Here is a 21,219-nt window from a genome sequence, read left to right as displayed (position 1 = left end):
ATTGTTTCAACATTTACCTCTGCCTGTCAGAGAGCTCTGCTTCTGCATGTGGCTCTCTCTGCGAGGAAGGAGCTGTGCTGCATACGTAGCTCTAGTTACTGAGTGTCTTTTTGTTTGCTGATGACAGTAAACTCAAAACACGGAGTCTACTGCATTTGTTTCCTGGTCTTACTGTGTCTCAGTGTTCAAGAGCCAAGTGTTACAAATCCCCCACAGGAGGCAATGAAGTCTGCTTGCTTCGGCTGGGTCTGATTGCTGCTAGAAGTCCCCATACAGGCAGGTCTTTTCTCTCTTTTGCCAGTCTAGCTTGGGCCGAGTGTCACTTGTCAGCCGTTCGGATGTGTTTGGCCTCTCCCAGGCAGTATTGGAATTGCTGGGTGATGGTTGAGTATTTCAGTCTGCTGCGCCCCAGCCTCACCTCTGTCCACTCAGATCAAGCAAAGCTGAAAGTGGGAGATCAGAGCTTTGCATCAGAACTTGTTTCTGCTTAAGGAATTCTTGCAATAGCAGGGCCAGGTGTTCTTCTTGCCTCCATCCTCAAGTTGACATGAAAAGGAATAGGCAGGTTGACGTGGGGCAACTTTCTGTGATTTCTGGGCTGATTTTCTCCATTTTGGGATCCGACAGAGGTTTGGTTTGTTTAAAGTTACTTGTCTCTATATATATCACTTAATATTTCTCCTTCCTCTCACTATTAGGGTCATCACGTCTTTTGAATGCAGGGGAACGTAGTCCTTCATGGAAGCTATTGGCTTCATAGCCAAGAACTATGAAGTTCTCCAGCCTGGCTTTTTATTTCAGTGCAGTAATTTCACACGCATCCAACCTCACCTGTCTCTAGAAAACTGCAGAGCCAGTCAGTTTCCTCTATTTCAAATCAGTTATTTCAGACATCTCTCCTCCCCTTTTCTGACTCCTGGCCCTGTGGGATGGGACAAATCTGGCTTCTGTTAATGTGCCTGTTGTGCTACATCAAGGAATGCAGTTTCTCTTTCTATGAAAGCTGAAGTTTTTGACTATGCAGACAATGCACACATGTTGCTGGATTTTCCATGTGTGTGAGTCCTCACCAGCCCTGCTTAGAGAACTGCACAGTGCCCCGTTACCTGAAACCTGGGAAACCTTGGAATATGTGTTTTCCTATGGAAAAGAAGTACCATGTTAAAGGCAGTAGTGCTCTGCTCACTTGCAGAAGCCTCCAGGCTAGCCGATTTCTCTGAAGTCTGTTCCTAGCTTACAGGTAACTTCCATGTTTTTCAGCTGGACCCACAGGCATTGCAGGACAAAGACTGGCAACGCACAGTCATCTCAATGAATGGAGTAAGTATGGAAAACAGCGGTTAGCACTGCTTCTGTACCTCTTATGTGCTTTAGTTCTTTGTTCTCCATTGCTGCATTAAAAAAAAAAAAAAAAAAAAAAAAATGTTTGAAATGTAACAGCTCTTCTCTTGTACTCAGGTTGAAGTGAAGCTGTCGGTGAAGTTTACGAGTCGGGAGTTTAGCCTGAAGAGGATGCCATCCCGGAAACAGACTGGGGTTTTTGGGGTCAAGATCGCTATCGTCACCAAGTGAGTTCATGGGTCTCGTTTCTCTCTGTTGTTTTTCGAAAGCCAGTTGGCCAGTGTGTTGCACCTGTCTTTACCCAAGTGAGGGATTTGTCAGTCCAGCCTGTTCCACCTGGGTCATAGTGTAGATGGCTGTGGCTGCAGAAAGGAGATGCTGCACATTCTCTGAGCTTAATTTTTTGCAGGGGAAAAAAACTAGCCTGCACACAGGCTTTGAAACCCAGGGTGTTTACTTACAGCATATCACTTTTCTGGGTGCCAGAAATACCCCTTGCCGCCTTACTCTGTAGTTAGCTGACTTGGTCAGAAATTTCCAGAGCCACTGAACAGTGATGTTTCCTTTCCATAATCAATGGAAATGTTCAAGTTCTCCGGAACCGGCTGTATTATTTTAACCCCTGATCTTTTGTCATGAATTGTTTGCCAGAAGAAACCTGTTTGTTCTGTTATATAGTTTGGCAAGTGTGGCATTTCCTCCCTATGGAATTGCATTAATTTGAAAGCAGCAGTGTTGCTATGAATCCACGGACTGTTTGGGAATCCTCTGTTTACCTGCACAAAGTCACAGACTCTAGGGGCACTGGGACTTGGCCAGAAGCTCAAGTGCTTAGGGCAGCTGCAGAACAGGCAAAGCCAGGCTGAGACACTCAGAGAACCCTCTCTGGTATGAAAAGGCATTTTTAGCTAGGTCTTGATTGCGTTCTCAGACTTTCTGCCACCCCATTTTCCAGAAGAGGTTTGCACAGCAAAATGATTGGGTGAATTTAGCCGGCCTGGCTGGCTAGGGTAACGAGCATTGAGGGCATGGGCTGTACTGAGCAATTCTATCCGGCTTTCCTAAGGAGAGAGAGATCGAAGGTGCCTTACATAGTGCGCCAGTGTGTGGAGGAGATAGAGCGGCGTGGAATGGAGGAGGTGGGCATCTACCGCGTCTCTGGGGTTGCAACCGATATCCAAGCTTTGAAAGCTGCCTTCGATGTCAGTAAGTATTTGTGTCTGATGTTTTCCTTTGCACTCTGAGAACCTGCATGAGCTCCGTGTCAGGTGGCTATGCTATTTTTAATCTTATGTTCCCCAAGAAGCATTAAGAGGTAGAGATTCTTGCACAAGGGGGATAATTTTAACCCTGGCTGCATGTTTTATTAATATTCTTCAGCTACAGATATAACCCAAGACATACAATGGGGTGGATTCTTATACCAAATAATGCATTTGTTATTCTTCCCAGCAGACTTGAAATGGTGGATTTGCCTGCCTTGCCAAATCTTTGTAAATGGGCAACGCCTTTCCAGGAGAAGCAGCAGCAATCAGAAATATTAATTTCCTCACTGTTGTGAGGTCTCCAAATTAATAGAAGTCCTTGAAATGAAGAATGTTTTGTGAAAAGAAGCCAGCAAAAAAAAAAAATTTCTAAGGTTTACTAGGAAGGGTATTCACAAAACTGGAGTTGGGTGGACACAGGGCTACTGAATTCTCTTCTATGTCTAGATTGATGTGCACAGATTGTAAAATTTGGTAATTTTGACCAACCGTTGTGACTCTTTCTTTGACCTTGAGCAGAAAAGGGCTCCTTACTGGTGCTGCATTTAAGAATGGCATGTATGTCCCAAAAGGAATCCCAGATCAGGCAGATGAAACACCTCCAAACTGCTGAGGTACAAAAAGTAAAATTCTGCCCTACTTCCAGCCTTCACATGATGGACCAAGGACTGCTCAAGCCACACTCAAGCTCTTTTTTGAGGCAAGCAGTCATGAGGTCTGTGCCAGGTGCCCAAATTCAGTCTCCCTGCACTTTTTTGTCACTTATTTTGTGCAATTTCTTCCTTCTTGTATTTTCTTTTCAATCCCCTGAAGCTACCAAACACGTTGATTTGTGACTCTTCACCAGTGCAAGTAAAGGTGTTTCACGTTTTGAAAACCAACTTTTAAAATTTATATTAAATGCTGTTTTACACTGGGTTTCATGGCACTGGCACTGCTGTGGTCTGGTCTGTTTGGTTTAGGGAAAGGGTGTGGTTTTGTTGTTCTTAATAGTAACAAAACAGAAATGTGAGCCCTGAATTGCCGGTGTACTTCAGCTGCAGTCACTGGGGAGTTGGACAGCCTCAGAGTCTCTTATTCTAAGCTGTTAGAGGCAGGGAATTGGAATAACAACTGTTGTCGCTAACAAAAGTTGAAATGCGTATAAACACAGTCAAGCAGGGCTCGTTCCAGATCTGGCCGAGGCTGCTGGCACAGCATAACTGACCTCGGGTAGTGTGGGGTTCCCTCCACTTGATTTAAAGCTGTGAACTCTTTGCAGTCATTTGTGCAGCACTTCTTGGTTGTCAGAAAGTAGCTCTCTTAATCTGGAGAAATGTAAACAGGAAACTCTCAGCTATTTGGGCAAAAACAAAGGATAAACAAAGAGAGCCAAGGCAAGAAAAAGAATGAATGCAAGGCCAGCAGCTTCTTTACCCTGCTTCCCCTCTCCCTCTTTCAGATAACAAAGATGTGTCGGTGATGATGAGCGAGATGGACGTCAATGCCATTGCGGGCACCTTGAAACTGTACTTCAGGGAACTGCCTGAACCCCTCTTCACAGACGAACTGTACCCCAACTTTGCTGAGGGCATCGGTAGGTAGCAGCAGAAACACCCCTCCATAACTGACACTTTACTGTAGGAGGCTGCTCCCAAAGCAATACAAAACCGTATTTGTATGTTGGACCAAAGCCTGGAACAAGCTGTTAGGGAAGTGAAACGGAGCTCAGAAACAAGCCTTGGAATGACATTTTCTTCCTGTGAGTTTGAATATGGGCAATTGCCATGTTTTTTGTAAGTCAAAAATGTCCAGGTTTCTGAAGGACAGGTTAGTGGAATGACAGCCCACTTGTTGAGGCTGTGCTTCCCGTCTGCCCCATTCAGCCTTCTTTGGCAAGGAGGATATTCGTTGTCTTACTGTGATGCAGGGGAAAAACATCATAATAGTTGCAAGTCTGAAAGCACTTGAACTGTTTGAGCGAAAAGGATTCTCTACATATCCATGAAATAAAGGAAGGACGTCCTCTGGGATATTGATGTGCAGTTCTGATCTTCCAGCCTGTGACGTAATCACAGTCCGTACAGGACCATCCGTATTTGTTGGTTTGGGAAATCATGCAGTCAGTTAAATTTTCGATCACTGCCTGTGGTGATGTTCTGTTATTTTCTGTCTTGTAGCACTTTCAGATCCTGTTGCAAAGGAAAGCTGTATGTTGAATCTATTGTTATCGCTTCCAGAACCCAACCTTGTGACATTCCTTTTCCTTTTGGACCATTTAAAAAGGTAATATGTGGATCCTTTAGAGACATATTTAATGTGTAAAGCATCATTGTTTTGAAAAAAGGGAGCTTTTTCCTTGAATTCATGCTGAATTACACAAATGAAGCAGCATTTGCTGTGAATGCTCATCAGATAACTATTGTCTCATACTCACTTAGTGAGATGCTAAATCCTGAATTCCATTCCCACTCATATTGAAAGGATTACGACTGAAGGAAAGGGGTAACAAAAGTCTTGGGGTTTATCTAGTGCAGATGAAATGCAAATTTCTGCTGCAATATGACTGCAAAGCTGCACCTGCATCTGGATACAAAGATCAGGAAAGGTTTTAAGTGTAAATCATTAAGCTTAGGCCATGTTTAAGGGCTTGTGTGCCTTGTCTCAAAAGGTGTCTGCGATCTAACATATTTTTAAAAATACCAGCTTTGCACTTCTGCTAACTGGAGTTGTCAGTTCCTTGCTTAGACTAGTCTCTCTGATTAATGCAATAGGCTACCTTAATACATGCACAATGTGTTATTTACATATGTATTTTGTACATACCAGAGACTGTCACTGGAGAGATGAAAGATAATTTTTCTTTCTAGATAATCCAGACTGAGGTTCTGGATTAAAATCCAGGAAATCTGGGTTTTACTTGTTTCTGCTGCAGATTTTTCTGCCTTTGGGTAAATTTTTTAACCTGTTTGTCTCAGTTTCTCACTTATGAAACTGAGATGAAAAACACTCCTTTATTCCTGTCCCACTTCTGCCTCTCCAGCCAGGAAGCAGCAGTCTCTTTCCCAAGTTTAAGCCGTTTCTGTAGAGTGCCTGGAGACTGTGGTTGTGTCAGATCAAGGTGTTGCTGGTATATGAAATTTATTGAGGCACGCATGGATAGGGTGGTTAACTGAATGCATGTAAAACTTTTTACAAAAGGAATAAATATGGTTTCTTACTTAAGGACACTTCCAAACTCAGATATTTATGAAGATCTGCCTTGGTCATTGTTTCTTCTCCCAGGGTTGCTGAGAGGGAAAGCATTAACAAGATGTCCCTGCATAATCTTGCAACTGTCTTTGGACCAACGCTGCTCAGACCTTCAGAGAAGGACAGTAAAATCCCTGCTAACCCAACCCAGCCTATCACAATGAGTGACAGTTGGTCACTAGAAGTCATGTCCCAGGTAAAATCCTAAATGTGCTGTTGAATCTTGTGAGAACAGCGTGTGGGAAACTGCAGTCCTCTAGCAAGGCCAGGCTCAGCCACCCTCCTGTGTTTTCTTGACAGTTTTTCTTTGAGAAATATAAACAACTTTCACCCTTACACAGACATTTTAGTCTGTTTCTTCAGGCAGTTCAGTTTGCATCTATACTAATGCAGCTTTTCATGAAAAAATATCAGTGTGCATGCAGTGCTGTATGTTTTGTGCTTGTGCGTAGGTTTTTGAGGGCTGTCTCACAGCGCCGTATTGCTAGCCTGGGGTTTTGTACTTTCTTGATTGAGTAATGGCAAATTATAGATGAGATTTTTTTCAGTGCAGTGGATCACAACACCATTTTTATACCCTGGAAACTGAAAAGAGTGTCTCTGAAGCACTGCAAGTTTTAACTTTCCTGCTATCATACACTGTATTAAAGCACATGCATAACTGCAAGATGTTCCTGTGGAGAGAGCTGCAGGCATGGCTGCCAGCTCTCAAATAGCCAGGGTGAGAGTGAGTTAACAGAGCTTTGTTATTATATTACCTCTTTCTTTCTCTTTCCAGGTTCAAGTTCTTCTGTACTTCCTGCAGCTAGAGACTATCCCTACCCCAGACAGCAAGAGGCAGAGCATTCTCTTTTCCACAGAGGTGTAGGTGCCTGTAATACCAACAGGACACACAAAAATGCTCTTGGCATAAATCTGCCACACCTGAGAAAAAGACGACTGGTGTTTCTTCAGACATTACTGGCCTGTTCCTGTCCTGGGGAATTGTGGTCCTCAGTGCTTCTGCTGTTTGTTAACCAGAGAAAAGCTAAAGAGAAAGGAGAAAAATCTCTACTTTTGATTGGTAGGACCAGAACTGAACTGGAGAAGGAGCTGTGCAGGATCTCCACTAGAAGGAGCAATAGGCACTTGAATAAATGCACCACAGAGTATGGCTGTTATTCTTGTTGGGAATGTGACAGAAGGTATTCCTCATTTTATGGATTTAATTTATCATAAAGAAACGTCAAGATTTCTACTGGACCACTTGATAGGATACCCCTTTTTGGGTGAGGGGGAGCTAAAGGACATATCACAACTGTGTCTTTAATAACTGCTGTTTTTAAAGTACTGTTCTAGGCCACAAACATAGCATTGCTTTGCAAGAGGAGAGGAGAAGGGAAGGGTCTGGGATCTAAGATTCCCTCCTCAGAAATTCAAGTCTGGATTTGAAAAAAGTTCAAACAAAATGAAACAGTTTTGTGTACAACTAGAGCTGTTGGCTTGTTGGGGGTTTGTTTTTTGTTTGTTGGGGGTTTTTTGTGTCACCCGCCCCTTCCCTTGCAAATGTCTATGCAGCTCTGGGGAAGGAGATGCCCTGCTTTTGCCTGTGTTGCACTTCTGATGGGTTTTCTTAGGTTAAGGGAGCCCGACCCAATGATGTCACGCTATAAATAAATACAGCAAATTGAAGAGAGGCAGGGAGGATTAAAGTAAGCAATTCTGTTTGATTCTAAGGTTTATTTGCTTAGAAAAGCAGGGGCAATATTATTCAGGCAGGATTGCTAAATTCTTCAGACCCCAGCAAATGTAATGAAAATTAACTGGGAAGATACTTAATTCCCAGCACTCCAAAGAAAAGATGTTATCACTGCAAAAACAACTAAAGCATTTGTGGGCAACAAAAAATAATCAATGGCTATCAGTTTGGCTGGCTGCTTAATCCAAACTTTTATCAGAACATCCTTTTTTTTGATACTTGAATTTTCGGAGGCTTTGTACGTTGCTTCTACAGGAGTCTTTTTCTGATAGATACAAATACTTTGATAAAATGTGTCAGAATGTACTTTATGGACAATCCAGCAAGTGGCATGCATTGTGTGTCCTCCAAGTTGTGAAAATTCCAGTCCTGTTTTAAATATGAGCAGTGAAGAAATTCCTGTGGAATACAGCAGTACAAAAGGTCTAGCTAAATACCAACTTTGTGTTTCCCTGCCTACATCAGTTAAAGCCCCAGGGGTTACACAGGCGGAAAGGGCAGCAGTATTTGCCTGGGGAACTGAAAGCACAACCTCATCGCTGGTATCCAGAGCAAAGTATTCTGGCTATGAAGCAGTTGTGCCAAATATCGTGGGGGGGTGGGAGCGATTCCATTTCCATAAACAACTCCAGCCCCCTTCACTTCCTACCCAGTTATGCAGCATCCATTTAGGGGCATCCGTCCATTGTCATCCTGGCGAGAAGAAAAGTACAGCTTGAAGACAAGGGAAGGAATCAGCATGAGAAGGGGAGGGAGAGAGGGAGGGACAGATTTTGAAAGATTGGTAGAGTTAGGTTGTCAACATCATTTGAGGGGAAAAACAACAAAGAAAGCAACCCCTGTTATGCTGAATTTCACATTTTCTGATGGGTGATCTGCAACCTCTCGATTAAAAAAAAAAAATCGCAAAACAAAGGGGTCTTTCAAACAAATGGAAATAAAAAAATTAAAGGGAAATTATTTTGTAGTCACTGTAATTCTGACTGCTGCATAATATTAGAAATTATTGTACTGTGAAGCTTCAAATTCCAAAAGGAACCAATACAAATTTCAATTTTGTGAGTATATTAATATTTTGCATGCTTTGTATGGATTCTTATAGGAATTTAATATTGCTTAGTATCCCTCCCTCCTTAGGTCTGGGAGCAAACCTCTTTGTAATGTAATGTACAACTAGAAATTCCTTCTCTCTTCTATGTATTTCCACTACATTCCAGCTTCTGAACCCATAAAACAGAAAAAGTGTGTATAGTAGGAGGTGCTTTTTTGGGGGAGGGAGGGAATGAAGGCAAGGAAACTTGAAGGCTTAAGATTTTGATATTTTTAAATTTTTTTTTTTTTGCCTTCTTTGAAGGTAAAAATTAGTCACAATCCTGAAAAACATTGACTTAAGAATAAGTCATGCAGACCAGTAAACCACACTCTATGGTTTTGTTTTTATGTATTTGTTCTCATTTTTCCATAGTGGCTCTATAGCAATCCTCTGACTGCAAGCTGCACACCTACCCGTTCCAAGCTGTTGTTTGATTTATCTGAGGCAGCAGCACTGCCGATGAATTAATTTAAAAGGAAAAAAAAACAACCAAACCACACCAGGTGGTTGGGTGACAGCCTTTTCCTTTTGGTATCTGGAATCTGTGGCTGCTCTGTGCAGTGTTGAAACTGGAAAGCAATACCATAATGACTGTGCCAATTTACTTTTGCCCAACTTTTTTTATTTTTATTTATATAGGAAGTTAATATTAATATTGAATTACTGATTTATAGTATGTAACCATGAGAAAATGGCTTTTGCTTTGGTTACTGTTACAGGTTGTTGCTTTTAGTCTCTCATTACAGTGCTCAGTTCTGATGTAACATTATCTAACATGCAGGCATGTGGATCAGGGAAATAAAAGTTAATTTAACTTAACCCGTTAATTATTTCTGTTAAGTATGAATATGTTTTCCCCAAAGCTGGTAATTTTGGGCTGGAAGAGATAGCGCATCTTATTGCTGATGATGAAATCATGGACTGATTTGAAGTACGAGAATTGATTTCTTGAATTTCCTTTAATTTTGCAATTAAGTTTTTTCAAATAGTCTTATGTTTTCAGAAATTAAGTAGTTCCAAAAGTCTTTTATGTTCTTTTCCCAGGGATGTTGGTTGGTTTTGTTTTGAGAGGTATTTCTGTTATTTTTTTAAATAAGCCTTATCATACTTAAACAAAAAGGGACTTGCAAAGCTTGGTTTTAGAGAAGGCTGCCTGATTTCTACTCTTAGATAGTCATTCCCTTGCGAGTTGTGTCAGAAAACCTAACTCTTCCATTCTCTATATTAAAAGGTACAATATAAACAACAAAAGAACAAACTAGCAAAAAATTACCCTTTGCATGTGCACTGGGAGTTCATGCTCTTCCAGTTTCTAGTGTATTGGAGAGACCTTTCTAAAAATATAGGTTTTGGTAACAGGAATCTGAAACGTTAAAACTTTCAACTAAAGAAACTGAGTGTGTGTATCTCCAGTTTAAGGAGAGGAATAAGCATCGGTTTCCTGGCATTTAGAAACTATTTTAAAATTCCCATGGATGATTTTTAAACACAGAATAGGTTTTTAAGTAAAATTTTTAAAAGTTGAGTAACACAAACTACGGGAAAAGTTTTCAAGGATGACACGCAGTAACAGTTACTAGGTCAGTTTCAGCTTTGTGTTTGTGTGTGCTTTGTATGGAAGGGGAGCATCTGAAACCAAATTGAAACGCATCCATTAAAATGCTGCTGCTGTTCTTTATTCTTGCACAATTTTAACAAGTTGAGGTAGTAGCTAAGCTGTTTCAGGCTGTATTTTAATGCTGCTATTTTTCAGTGTATCAGCTAAGGGCAAAATACAGCAGTGTGGTGATTATATTTGCTGGTGCCCGCTGCCTGCCTCGGTTCTGACCTGCAGTTGCTAACACAAGGCAATCGGCATGCACCGTATGAAGTAAAACAAGTAAAACTGCAACTTTTTTGTTGGCCACGAGGTGGTGGAACCACAGAGTATGTTTATGGGAGATGCAGTATTTTTACAGTTTATTCATTTTATCTGTTCAAAAATTTGGTTTGTGGTTGTTTGTGTTAATTTTCTACGAGTTTATTTAAACAAATGTACTGTCCTTTAAAGCATCCATGGATCTCCAGATCTGTTTGTCACCTTGTAACACTGGAAGGCATCAAAATATGTTCATTTATCTTAATGTGCCATTCTTTCAAGTATGTATAAAATGTAAATTGACCAACATGGCTTTTAAAAATGTTAAAAATTTGATGGCAAAAAAATCAACCCTCTCTGATTCCTCCTTGGTTAATCCTTTTGTTTCAGTGCTTGGTCATTACTGGGATAATGTTATCAGATGTGGTATTCTTATTATGGAAATTTTAGTAAGAAATGGGAAATGTTTAAGAAAAACCCCTACCCTTTCTACTTTAATTCAAGAAGATGGGGACAGAAGACCAATACATTCATGATAGACTTAAGGGATTAGCTTCAGTTCCTTGAAGAAGAAAAATCTGAAAGGGCAATTCCTAAGTAGATACAATCAAATTAAACAAATTCTTTCTTGCTACTGAAAATTCACAGTTCAGTGCTAAGAAAGTAAAGCTTTATCACTTGCTTTCTACCTTTCCCCCCTGCTCCCCCCCGACTCCGGCAACAGACAGGGAGGAGCAACAGAGTCTGTGTATTACCAGAGATGAAACACCACTGCAAAGGAGAGCACCAATAGAACCAGAAAGGTAAGACTACTGTTAAAGCTAAAAGGCCATTTCTGGGCTGCAAGGATAAAATGACACAACGCGCTGTAATGATGAAATGGTTGAAAGGGTAGGACCAAGGCAAACCTGAGTGTACATGCTAGCTTGATTCTCCTCCTTCCATGACCTTATCACTACATTTAGGCATTCTAGGTCAAGCAAAGACATACATGCTGTTACCAAGAATTAGAAAATTATTAAATGACCTAGTTTGCCTCCCTCCATCTCATAGTGGGATTGCAGGAGATTGTTGTAAAAACATGCACGTGAACCACGTGAATATTTTCCATGTCACTTATTTCCTACTGTCACACTTCACTTTTCAGTAAGACAGACACCTCCTTTTCCAACAAAAAACACTTCACACCATTCTGTACTGTAGAAACTACCACAGCGGGAGGCTTAGTTTGTAGAAGAGCTATCCCTAGAGACAACTAAAATATTTCGTCTTCTGGTGCAGAATGGACAAGGTACTGCTAAATCTCTGGGCTCGCGTAGGCCTGTTCTGCAGGTTAAGTAAAGATTCTATTATTTACACCTGTTCAAGCATATTTGGGAATTAATATGATCACAGAGTCCCCAAACCTATCAGAAGTGTTCATTCTGTTGCGTTGTCTTAATTGCAGTCATGTTCAAATCCTCTTGTCAAAAGTCATTCATCGGAATGGAGAAAACTTTTTTTTCATTTTCCACTAGAGCTTTTTTTGTGTAACTTGCAGTGTTTTTCCTTGGTGGTAAGGTGTTCCAAGAGCCAAAGACATTCTGCAGATGAACCATTTCTCTGATCTGCAGAGTGATTTATATGACAACGCCATTTTATATCCCTGTGGATATATGAAAGGGCAGGCTTGTGTACAAAACAGCTTCCTGCCTGGAAGGAGAATACAGCAGCTTTCTGCAGATGACCCAAATCAAGGATCACAACGGGTAGAGCCCACCAGTGAGCAGATGGCCTTGGTCTGTAGATGCTCATGTGTCCCCTGGAGCAGTTTGAGTAAGATCCAGAAGGCAGGTATGGGAAGAGACTCATCCAGTTCCTTCTTACTGTGCCTAATTCAATGATCAAATGCCAATCTACATAGAGGAGCTGAAATTTTCCTCAATTTTAGTCCCATTTGGGGAGAAATTGGGACTACAAAAATGGCAGGGATTATGCAAATAGTCATCTGAAAACTCATCCATATCTAAAAACGTGCAGAATCCTGGATAAGACTTAGCTATGCAGGGACAGATGTTTCCAGATTCAGGATATCAGTACTAAAAGTGATTACCAAGGCAGCAAAAAGAGGGTGAGGAACTGTAGCGTTGGATGACTGAGAAGCACCAGAATGAAACCGTGAATTTTAAAATGATCCCACAGCAAGATACTGTGAAATGCTGTCCTTCCTGTGAATGTCCAGCAAAAAAAAAAAAAAATAAAACTAAGCCTTCTCTTGCCTAAGTTGTGTAGTTTGTTCTTATCTCTAGTATTACAAGTGTTTATAATCCGTGAAGAATTGCAGGGAAAGGAGTTAAGACTATTTATTTAAATATAAATACAATGAAATTATATAATTAGTGCTAAATTATCAAGTGTAGAAGACAACTTGTTATTGTTTGGATAATTTGGGATTTAATCGGTTAATATTGTTGGCATTGTTTTAACAGTACCATGTTAGGGAGTCAGTTTTTGACATTTTATACTGCTGTTGCTAGTGCTTCAGTAGCTAGTGCTCTGGTTTTGGAAAACAAATCCTAATCCTAATAGTTTAATGCTGAAAGGTGTTGAAACTGTACTGCTAAACATCTCTCAGTTTAGGCCCAAAGAGAGGGGAAAAAGGAAAGGGAAAAAAAAGGGGGGGGGAAGTGTCAGTCTGACTTTTTTTTTTTATTTTCTGAGAAAAGTGGTATGAAAAAGGGATCAAAAAACTGTATTTAGGGGAAAAAAAGTCTAAGGCATTTGTAGCCTTTCTTTGTACACAATGTTAAATAAAATCTCCTGTATCTATGTTTGTCAGGTTCTTTTGGTCTTATTTAATAACTGGGCCTACATTAAACTGAATGTGTAAATTACATTCAGTTTGCCAGAGGTAAGGAATTCAATGCTGGTGTTTCAAAATAAAAGCTATTTAATGTTTTACAAGGTAAAAGCTACGTCACTTAAAATCTAGAGTTTAATACAGGGTTATTGCTGAATTAAACTAACACAACTATAACGTGTGGAAATCTTTTACATGTAAGGTAGAGAAGAAGCTGAGCAAAACACTCCATTTTCAGATCTGTATTAATCCTTTTGTAGGAATACTGCTTCAGAATGCAGCCAGTCTCAAACCTTGGAACCTTTACATGTGCGTGCAGAGCACTTCAGCTGTAGTTACTGTAGTATTTGCTAAGAAAGCAGCTCTGGCCTCTAGTTCTTCAAATACAGCATTAAATTTGCGCTCTTTGTAGGAAGCACTGTGGAAACTGAATCAGTTGCTTAAACCAAGTTCTCTTAGTGCTTTATTTAAATAAAATATTACTTAAATTATTAATGTAATTCAAGTACATTTATGTTTCAATATATTCCAAATTTAATAAAATATATAAACCTTTCTGTAATAAAGAGATACCTGCTTGAAAGCTCTCTAGCTGATTTTCATTCAGCGTGGATCACGACGACGACATGTCTCAATGGCAATATGCAAAGCAGAGAAAAATTTGGCTGACTGCACAGTATTTAAAGCTACACTGAAGGTACAGGTCAAGAAGAAAACGTATCATGCTTATGCCTGAATTGGGAAAAGAAGGGGAAACTCAATGACTATTAATACTTCCTACCAGTGGTGTATCTGTATAATACAAAATAGTTTCAGAGCAGTTTTCAGATACCTCCAATGTGGAACTCTTGTCCAAAATGGTTCTCACTCAAGGAGAAGGCATTCCTTTGCAGTGCAGCCACACTGAACCGTTGGAATGCCCCTGACTGAGCCTGGAAGGTGTCATGTCCCACACCAGGTGCTGGCTCCTTCCCCCCAGGAGCTCTGCTCACACAGCCATGCTCCTACCCACCAAGCTCTTCACTGATTACCAGGCCGGCGCTTCCGAGGTGCTTCCAGTTGCTTTCCCCAACCTGAAGACCCTGGGTGAGCAACACTGCCACGGGCTTGAGACGAATGGCAGAGTGCGAGCTTACACAAATTCGGCCAGTACACACAGTGCGCCACTTCCCTGTAACGAGGGAACAAAAATTAAGGCTGGAGCAGGATGAGCGTATGAGTGCATCATCACCATGGATGCTCTGTGGAAATTGCTGCACAGTCCTCTCCAGAGCAGGTGTCTCTTTGTTTTGCAGGCAGCCTTCGCCCTGCTTCTGAGGCTTGGACAGGCTGCCCTGAGGCCTGCGGGATACAGCTATCAGTCAGACAGGATCAGCTCTACCTGCCCCGCTCCCCAGAGACGTTTGTCTGCTCCTTGTTAGAAGCCTCCAATTATGGAGATTCTGTAATCCTCTTGGGCAATCTAATCCAGGACATAACCACAATGAGAAAGTTTTTTCTAGCAGACAGTTAAACCGCTCTTGCACACATTACAGGATATAATGCTGCAATATAATGCTTTTTTTTTTCTTCAGTGACCGTTTGAGTTCTTTAACTAGGATACCAGCACTACACGTACTGTCAGCTAGCAGCTTGTTCATTAATTCACTAAGCTGAACGAACCACATTCTGTTTCCTGCTAGAAAACAGAAAGCAGAGCCCTTTTGTGGGCTACTGTGAGAAATGTATCAGACAAAACAAATGCAGATATTTTTCACATCCCTAACAAAGAAGTAATGCTGCTGATTATCATCAAAATGCCATTCTTCTACTGATAAATAACTTAAAAATCAACCCAAAGGTGGAAACACAGACTAACATTTTGTTGAACATATCATGGATCAGAAAACCTAGTGGGATTACATTGATCATACTGTTAGAAAACAAACATCAGAAATATTACTGAAGTATAAAGGAGCCTTTCAATGTCAAACAAGTAGTACACCGTGTCTGTGCAGCAGCCTTCCAGGGGAATCCTCGCCAGCCAAGAACAGGAAGACCGACAGAGAAACAGATTGGGAAGGACATCTAAGTAAAATGACAGACTTCGTAACACACATGAATAGGAAAATTTTCCCACAATGTAAATCAACCTATGCTGTAACATCTGGAAGCATACACCATCTCAGTTTTAAAGGGAACGCTGATGAAATATAGATGTTGTTTACTTTGATTTAAAATTAAAAAAAAAAAATTACGTTTCACCCAAGATACAAGGGGACTGCAAATCACACTTGCCCTCACCAACCTGCAGCCCTATGAATTCTAGGGGAGCGTCTGCAATGCAATCTTACACTGAAGCATTTCTTTTGCTAAAATAGCTGAATTGCTGTTGGGAGAGAGGCTTTAACCCGTGGTCTGAGCTAAACAGAAACCCTGATGGGGAAACTTCCACAGGAATATGTCAAATCAGCACATTTTCTTAGTTACTGTGTTCATAGCACTTTCCAGCCAATGCCTGTAAAACAGACTCTGCTATACCTCCCACTAACGCACCAACGCTGTAATTTGGGTTTATTAACTGCGGTTGCTCGTTATTCATGACAACAGTCATATGTCCTGCACAACAACGATGAGCTACAAAGCTCAGCTTAGTGCGGTCTTTCAAAAGCAGCTGAAAGTCTGAAAGCTTGTGCTCACACGCAGTTCTTATAACCTAAGAAGACAAAAACATTCTCTACAGCATTTAAACGGTTTTTATTTACTTCTCACTCCACTGAAAAGCTGTAATTATCTAATATTGCACTGTAAAGCACGGGTTTCGGACACCCACAGCCCCTCCACTCCCCCCTCGGCCGGTTGCTCCGCCCGCCCCGGGCAGGCCCGGGCCGCAGCCGCCCGTTCGCGCGGGCTCCGGCCAAAGCCGTTGGACGGTTCCGGCCGTACCGGCGACGCCAGGCAGCCGCGCGTTTACCCCCGGCTTTGCTGCACCTTGGCGGGTTCCCTCTTCAAGGTTTCTCTGAAGCTTAAAATCTACGCGTTTACTCCCGGAAAAAAAAAAAAAAGAATTTTTTTTTTTTGTTTTACCAGAGTGAGACCGTGGCCTCGGGCTGGGGCCGCCGCCGCGTCCCACAGGCCCGCCTCAGCCGCCGGGCAGCGCGGCCCCCTCAGCGCCGGGCCGCCGCCGCAGCCAGGGCGGGCAGAGCCCCCGCGCCGCCTCGCCGGCGGTTTCCCGGGCACCACCCCCGCAGGCAGCGCCCGGGGAGCCCCAACCGGTTGCCGCCCCCCCACCCCCCGCGGGGCAGCAGCACCCCCGGACCCGACGCCGCCCTCGCGCCCTCAGGTGCGGTGCGGTGCGGTGTGGCGCGGTGTGGCGCGGTACGGCGCGAGGCGCCTCGCCCGACCACGCCCCCTGCGGGAGAGGCGCGCGAGGCAGGGAGAGGGGGCGACGGCGCATGCGTCGCCTGTGCCGGCACACACCCCCGCCCCTCGGGCGCAGGGTTGACGCCTGCGCAGTGCGGTGGCACAGCCCGCGAGGGGCGGGGCGGAGGGGGGTCCCTGGCTGTCCCCGCACGCCCCTCCGCGCCCCCTCCCGCTCCCGCCGGCGGCGCTCGCGGCCCGGCCCGGCCTGGCCCGGCCCGGTCCGGTCCCCCGAGACTCGGGTCGCGCCGCGAAGAAGCGGGAAGGAGGCGGCTGCCCGGTAAGCGCCGAGCGCAGGCGAGCCTAGCCTAGCCCAGCCCAGCCCAGCCCAGCCCCGACCCCCGCCCGCCGGGGGGTCGCCCGCGGCCCCGCAGGCCCCAGCAAGGGCCTGTGTCCCGGGCTCCTGCCGCTCGCCTCGCTCCCGCCGGCCGCAGCGCCTCACCGCCGCGGGGAACCCCTTCCCGCGCTGCCCGCCCCGGGGCTCGGTCTCCTCCTCACCCTCCCTGTGCCCCGAGGGGCCGCCGGCCGCGCTGTCAGCCCCACCGCGCCGCCCGCCCTCTCCGCCGGCCGCCGCGGTGACAGCCGCCCCGCTCCCGCCTCGACTCCCCCCGCGCGCCTCGGGGGCCGCCCGCCCGCCCCTCGCTGGCCGAGCGCGCGGCCGCGTCCCTGTCACCCATTTTGTGACGGTCCCAGCGAGGCGCCGCCGGCGAGGGCTGCCCCGGGGGAGGCCGGCCCGTCTGCCCGGGAGGCGGTGAGGTAACGGAGGGCTTCGCGAGTCCCGGCTAGCGGGGCGGGCTCGGGTGTGCATCCCACGGTGAAATCATTTGTTTCGCGCCACTGGCTTGTTTCTGCGGAAAGGGGGTTGGTGGTGCGTGTGGGAGCTTTCTGAGGAGAGGGGTAGAGTGGCTGCTCTTGAGCACCTTTGTAGCTTGGTTTTGGTGTGAGGGGGAGGACCTTTGTCTGGATTCTGGTCTCACACTTGTCTGGAGTGCCGTTTTTCTGCGTTTTTATAGCTGAAAGATCCTACAAGTTCCAGTTTTGTGCTTGTTATCTGCCTTCCTGTGCCTCACAGTATTCCTTCTTGCAAGCCTTGCATGACCCGGTAGGGCCAGGGATGGAGGAAAGCAGCTTCCTATAGCTGGGCCAAAATCAGAGAGCCTGTTCTCAGAGACTTCTGTGCTCTGTGTCCTCAGAGAGAAAAGCAGTGCAGTGCTGATGCTCAGCAAACTGCATGCTTCTCTCCGCAACAGCATCTCGCCATCTGTGATTTCATGAAGTGTCTGTCTGTGCTAGGATCTGGAAAACATAGCTCTCTGGTAGCAGAAAATTTGCCTTGTAAATGATTCCACTGGGTGAAAAGTGTTCTGAAGAGCCGTAGGTTCTGCCTGTGGGACGTAGTCTATGCAAGCTCTACTCGCCCCAAAAGCAAACATAAACCTTCTGTTGCTGCTTCCTGCTTAATTAATGGTATGGACTTTGGCTGCTGAGATGTAGGCAAACTAAAGCCAGTGGCTGCTTTTAACACTCTGTGGATCACAGTGTAGTTCTGCAGTAGCTCAGAAGTACAATTTTTCCTCCTCACTCCAGCCTAGTTGATTGTTGTTAGGTAGTTGCTAACAAAAATAGAAAGAGCATGTTGTTGTAAATGGTCTGAGATTAAAATTGAGGACCTGAGATGGGAGTAGTTGCTTGTTTCTTGTAACGCTGCCACTTAATCTTCAGTTAATGGAAAAATCAGATTCTAGACTGGTAGACTGTGTGAAATAAGAGAAAAGAAAACTTGATTTTTTCAGATGTTTTTGTATGCCTGAAGACCCATGTCTATTTTTCTTTCATTATTGAATACAGTACATAATTGTGGGGAACAAAAAAATCTCAAGTTTTTTTAATTTATTGTACCATTTCTGTCAAATACCGTGCCATCTAGATAAACACTGCAGTCCGCATTTCCCAGTTACTTTGTCTGCTCAAGTTGAAGAACCATTTGTTGACATGAGTTTTGGTGTGATCACTGATAAAGATCTGTGTTCTATCTTTAGTGAAGTACTGCTTTATTAAAATTTGATGATGATGGAACATCACAGTAGGCAAACCTCTGTGCAGGGATTTCCAGTTTTCATGGACTGTACTTTTTATTGTGTTTTGCAGCGTACTAGCTCTGCAGTATTTTCTCTTTCCCTCCATGTTCCAAGACCGCGTGATCTCTGTGGCCTTGCAGGCATGCTACTGAAGGTGTCTCCTGCGTCAGGCTTGAGGAGAGGCTTGAGTGAAGGTTTCCCTTAATGGAGAGTGTGTCCATAGAGGCCAATCAAAGAAAGCTTGGGTGTTAGACTGTCTGGTGTGTGATCATTCGTGCTAGAAAGTTGTCAGCACGGTCACTAGAGTATGGCTTTAGCTAGGCCACCTAGCGTTTTCGTAAGCCATACCTGGGCGTCATGCAGAGGTCGCAAATGCCAGGACTTCTCCAAACACACATGGGACATGGCCACCCTTTCTGGATGGGGGAGAGGGAAAAGCAATTTTTGTTGTATAGTCACAAACCAAGCAGTGCAGATTTGCTTCTGGGCTTGAGAACAATCTCTGGCCTGTGTTAGTTACTAGTGTAAGGTGTAGCAAATGAGTTTTAAAAGTTTCTGTCTAAGTGCACGTTGGAATATTTATTTTTATATTGCAAAGATTTCATTATACAGAATAGATGAGGTGAGGTACAGTTAACATTTTAGGTATGAGTAAATATATACTTGCAAGTAACATGGTGAAGGGAAATAAGTTTGTGCCATTTTTGCTTTACTGTTAGTATGAAAGAGGAACATTATTCTCAGAAGGTGGAGGCGTGCAATGAAACTCCTTAAGAGATCTTTCACGAATGTACTTCAGAAGTTCTTTTTTTCTTGCCTTGATCTTGTGACACCGGAGCCTGTCTTGCCAACTAGGATCCAGTTCTAGAAGTGTATAATGCTATTAATGGGACTGAATCTCTATTGCTCAGTGGGAAATACAGCATAAGAAATGTTATGCTTGTACTTCCTGGCTTCAAAAATCACTCAATTTGGTCTTATTTTTAGTCTTTATACTGAAAAAGGGAGGAAAAAATGAGTGTTAGAAGCTGAGTTATACACTTAATCATAGCCCTAAGTGACTAGTCACAAGGAATGTATTACTTGTTTCTTTTGAGCTTACTCCAACTGAAATGATCAGAGAAGCCACCATTTGGAGCACTTAACAGTTCAATGCAGGCTGCAGGTAATCATAGAATACTATCTTTTAATGTATAAATAATTAATAATTAGAATTTTCACACACAAATACATAATTTTCTTTGGGGAAGAGGACTTTTTCCTTTACTGTAAAGGCACTACAACTTTTGATCTTCATCTTTGCAAGTAAATGTCTCAGGATACCTTAGTTTTGCAAAGAACTGACACTGTGTTGCAAATAAGTGGCAGAACTAGTACCTTCCCAAATTACAGAAAAAAAGTAATACATTAATAAATTGTGAAGTTAGGTAAAAGGACACTTTTAAAACGAGATCAATCTGCAAAGTTTCGGTACCAAAAAGGAAATAAATTTAGAACTAGCCATTTGTTACATATTAAAGGGTTCTAAAGCCACTTAAGCAAATTTTCAGAAGAGAAAAAACCTCATTTTTACTTACTTCAAGACTTGGTTTGACATTTATGAAAGATCTTGCATGATCCTCAGTTGATTTTATTTTCCAGGACTGTTTGCCATAATGAAGCCAAACTAATGATCGCTTGCAACTCTCTGGTATGTATGCTGTTTTATTCAGGAAAATAAACTAAGCATCTAACATCTACTATTTAAATAGTATTAAAAAAGAATAAAGGTAGTATTGAAGTACTTGTGTGACGTATTTGATGACATCAGCCTGAAAGTATTGGTATTTTTTCTGGTACTGAAAACATTTCCTTCGCTTTGGTTACTTAGCCAATGTGGAGTACGTGTTCTGCCCAGGTATGTGTGTGAATAACGATTTCCTGTGGGATATACATTTAGTGGGGCGGGTGGAAAGCTTGACCAAGAGGCTGGCATTCTTATTGCTCCTTGAAAATTTCTGTGTTCTTCGTAGTACATTTCTATATATGTTCTTAATTAAAAGCACACAGTGGTTTTGGCAGAGCCTTCTTGAAACTTCAGCTACAGAATTTCCTTGCCATGTGAGGCTTGGTGCTGGAGAGGCTCCTTCGACATATTTCACTGTTTGTTTCTGAAATGTTGGCAGTCTTCATATTGACAAGTCTTAACTGACATGGACAAGTTTATAAAAATGATCTATTAGATCTTGACGTCCTCTGTTTAGCCATAGGATTTTTTTTTATTATTTTTTATTTTTTACTGAGTTGCCAAGTTGTACTGAGCTTAAAGTTTCTTTTATTTAGCAAGCTAAATGACACTGAGATTTGATAATGGGTATACATTTAAAGTAGCATCAGT

The 21,219-nt window shown here is 43.1% G+C and overlaps 2 protein-coding genes across 3 annotated transcripts in view; both read left to right on the top strand.

Annotated features, from left to right (window-relative positions):
* BCR (BCR activator of RhoGEF and GTPase) overlaps positions 1-13,335 on the top strand; it is a 104,743-nt gene extending 91,408 nt beyond the window's left edge. Inside the window, exons 17-23 of the mRNA XM_010121129.2 lie at positions 1,261-1,320; positions 1,459-1,568; positions 2,408-2,547; positions 4,048-4,182; positions 4,766-4,871; positions 5,871-6,033; positions 6,616-13,335. Of these exons, the coding sequence (XP_010119431.1) occupies positions 1,261-1,320; positions 1,459-1,568; positions 2,408-2,547; positions 4,048-4,182; positions 4,766-4,871; positions 5,871-6,033; positions 6,616-6,705 (804 nt within the window). The 3' untranslated portion in view covers positions 6,706-13,335. The remainder of the gene's footprint in view (positions 1-1,260; positions 1,321-1,458; positions 1,569-2,407; positions 2,548-4,047; positions 4,183-4,765; positions 4,872-5,870; positions 6,034-6,615) is intronic.
* A 3,579-nt stretch (positions 13,336-16,914) lies between these two features.
* Positions 16,915-21,219, top strand: part of SPECC1L (sperm antigen with calponin homology and coiled-coil domains 1 like) — a 69,240-nt gene continuing 64,935 nt past the window's right edge. For both annotated transcript variants that reach the window (XM_086761229.1, XM_086761228.1), the window contains exon 1: positions 16,915-17,044. The gene's annotated coding sequence lies outside the window, so the exon portion shown is untranslated. The remainder of the gene's footprint in view (positions 17,045-21,219) is intronic.

This window comes from Chlamydotis macqueenii, chromosome 17 (genome assembly GCF_036417535.1).
Source record: "Chlamydotis macqueenii isolate bChlMac1 chromosome 17, bChlMac1.mat, whole genome shotgun sequence".
NCBI lineage: Eukaryota > Metazoa > Chordata > Aves > Otidiformes > Otididae > Chlamydotis > Chlamydotis macqueenii.
This window is presented reverse-complemented; position numbering and strand designations above follow the sequence as displayed.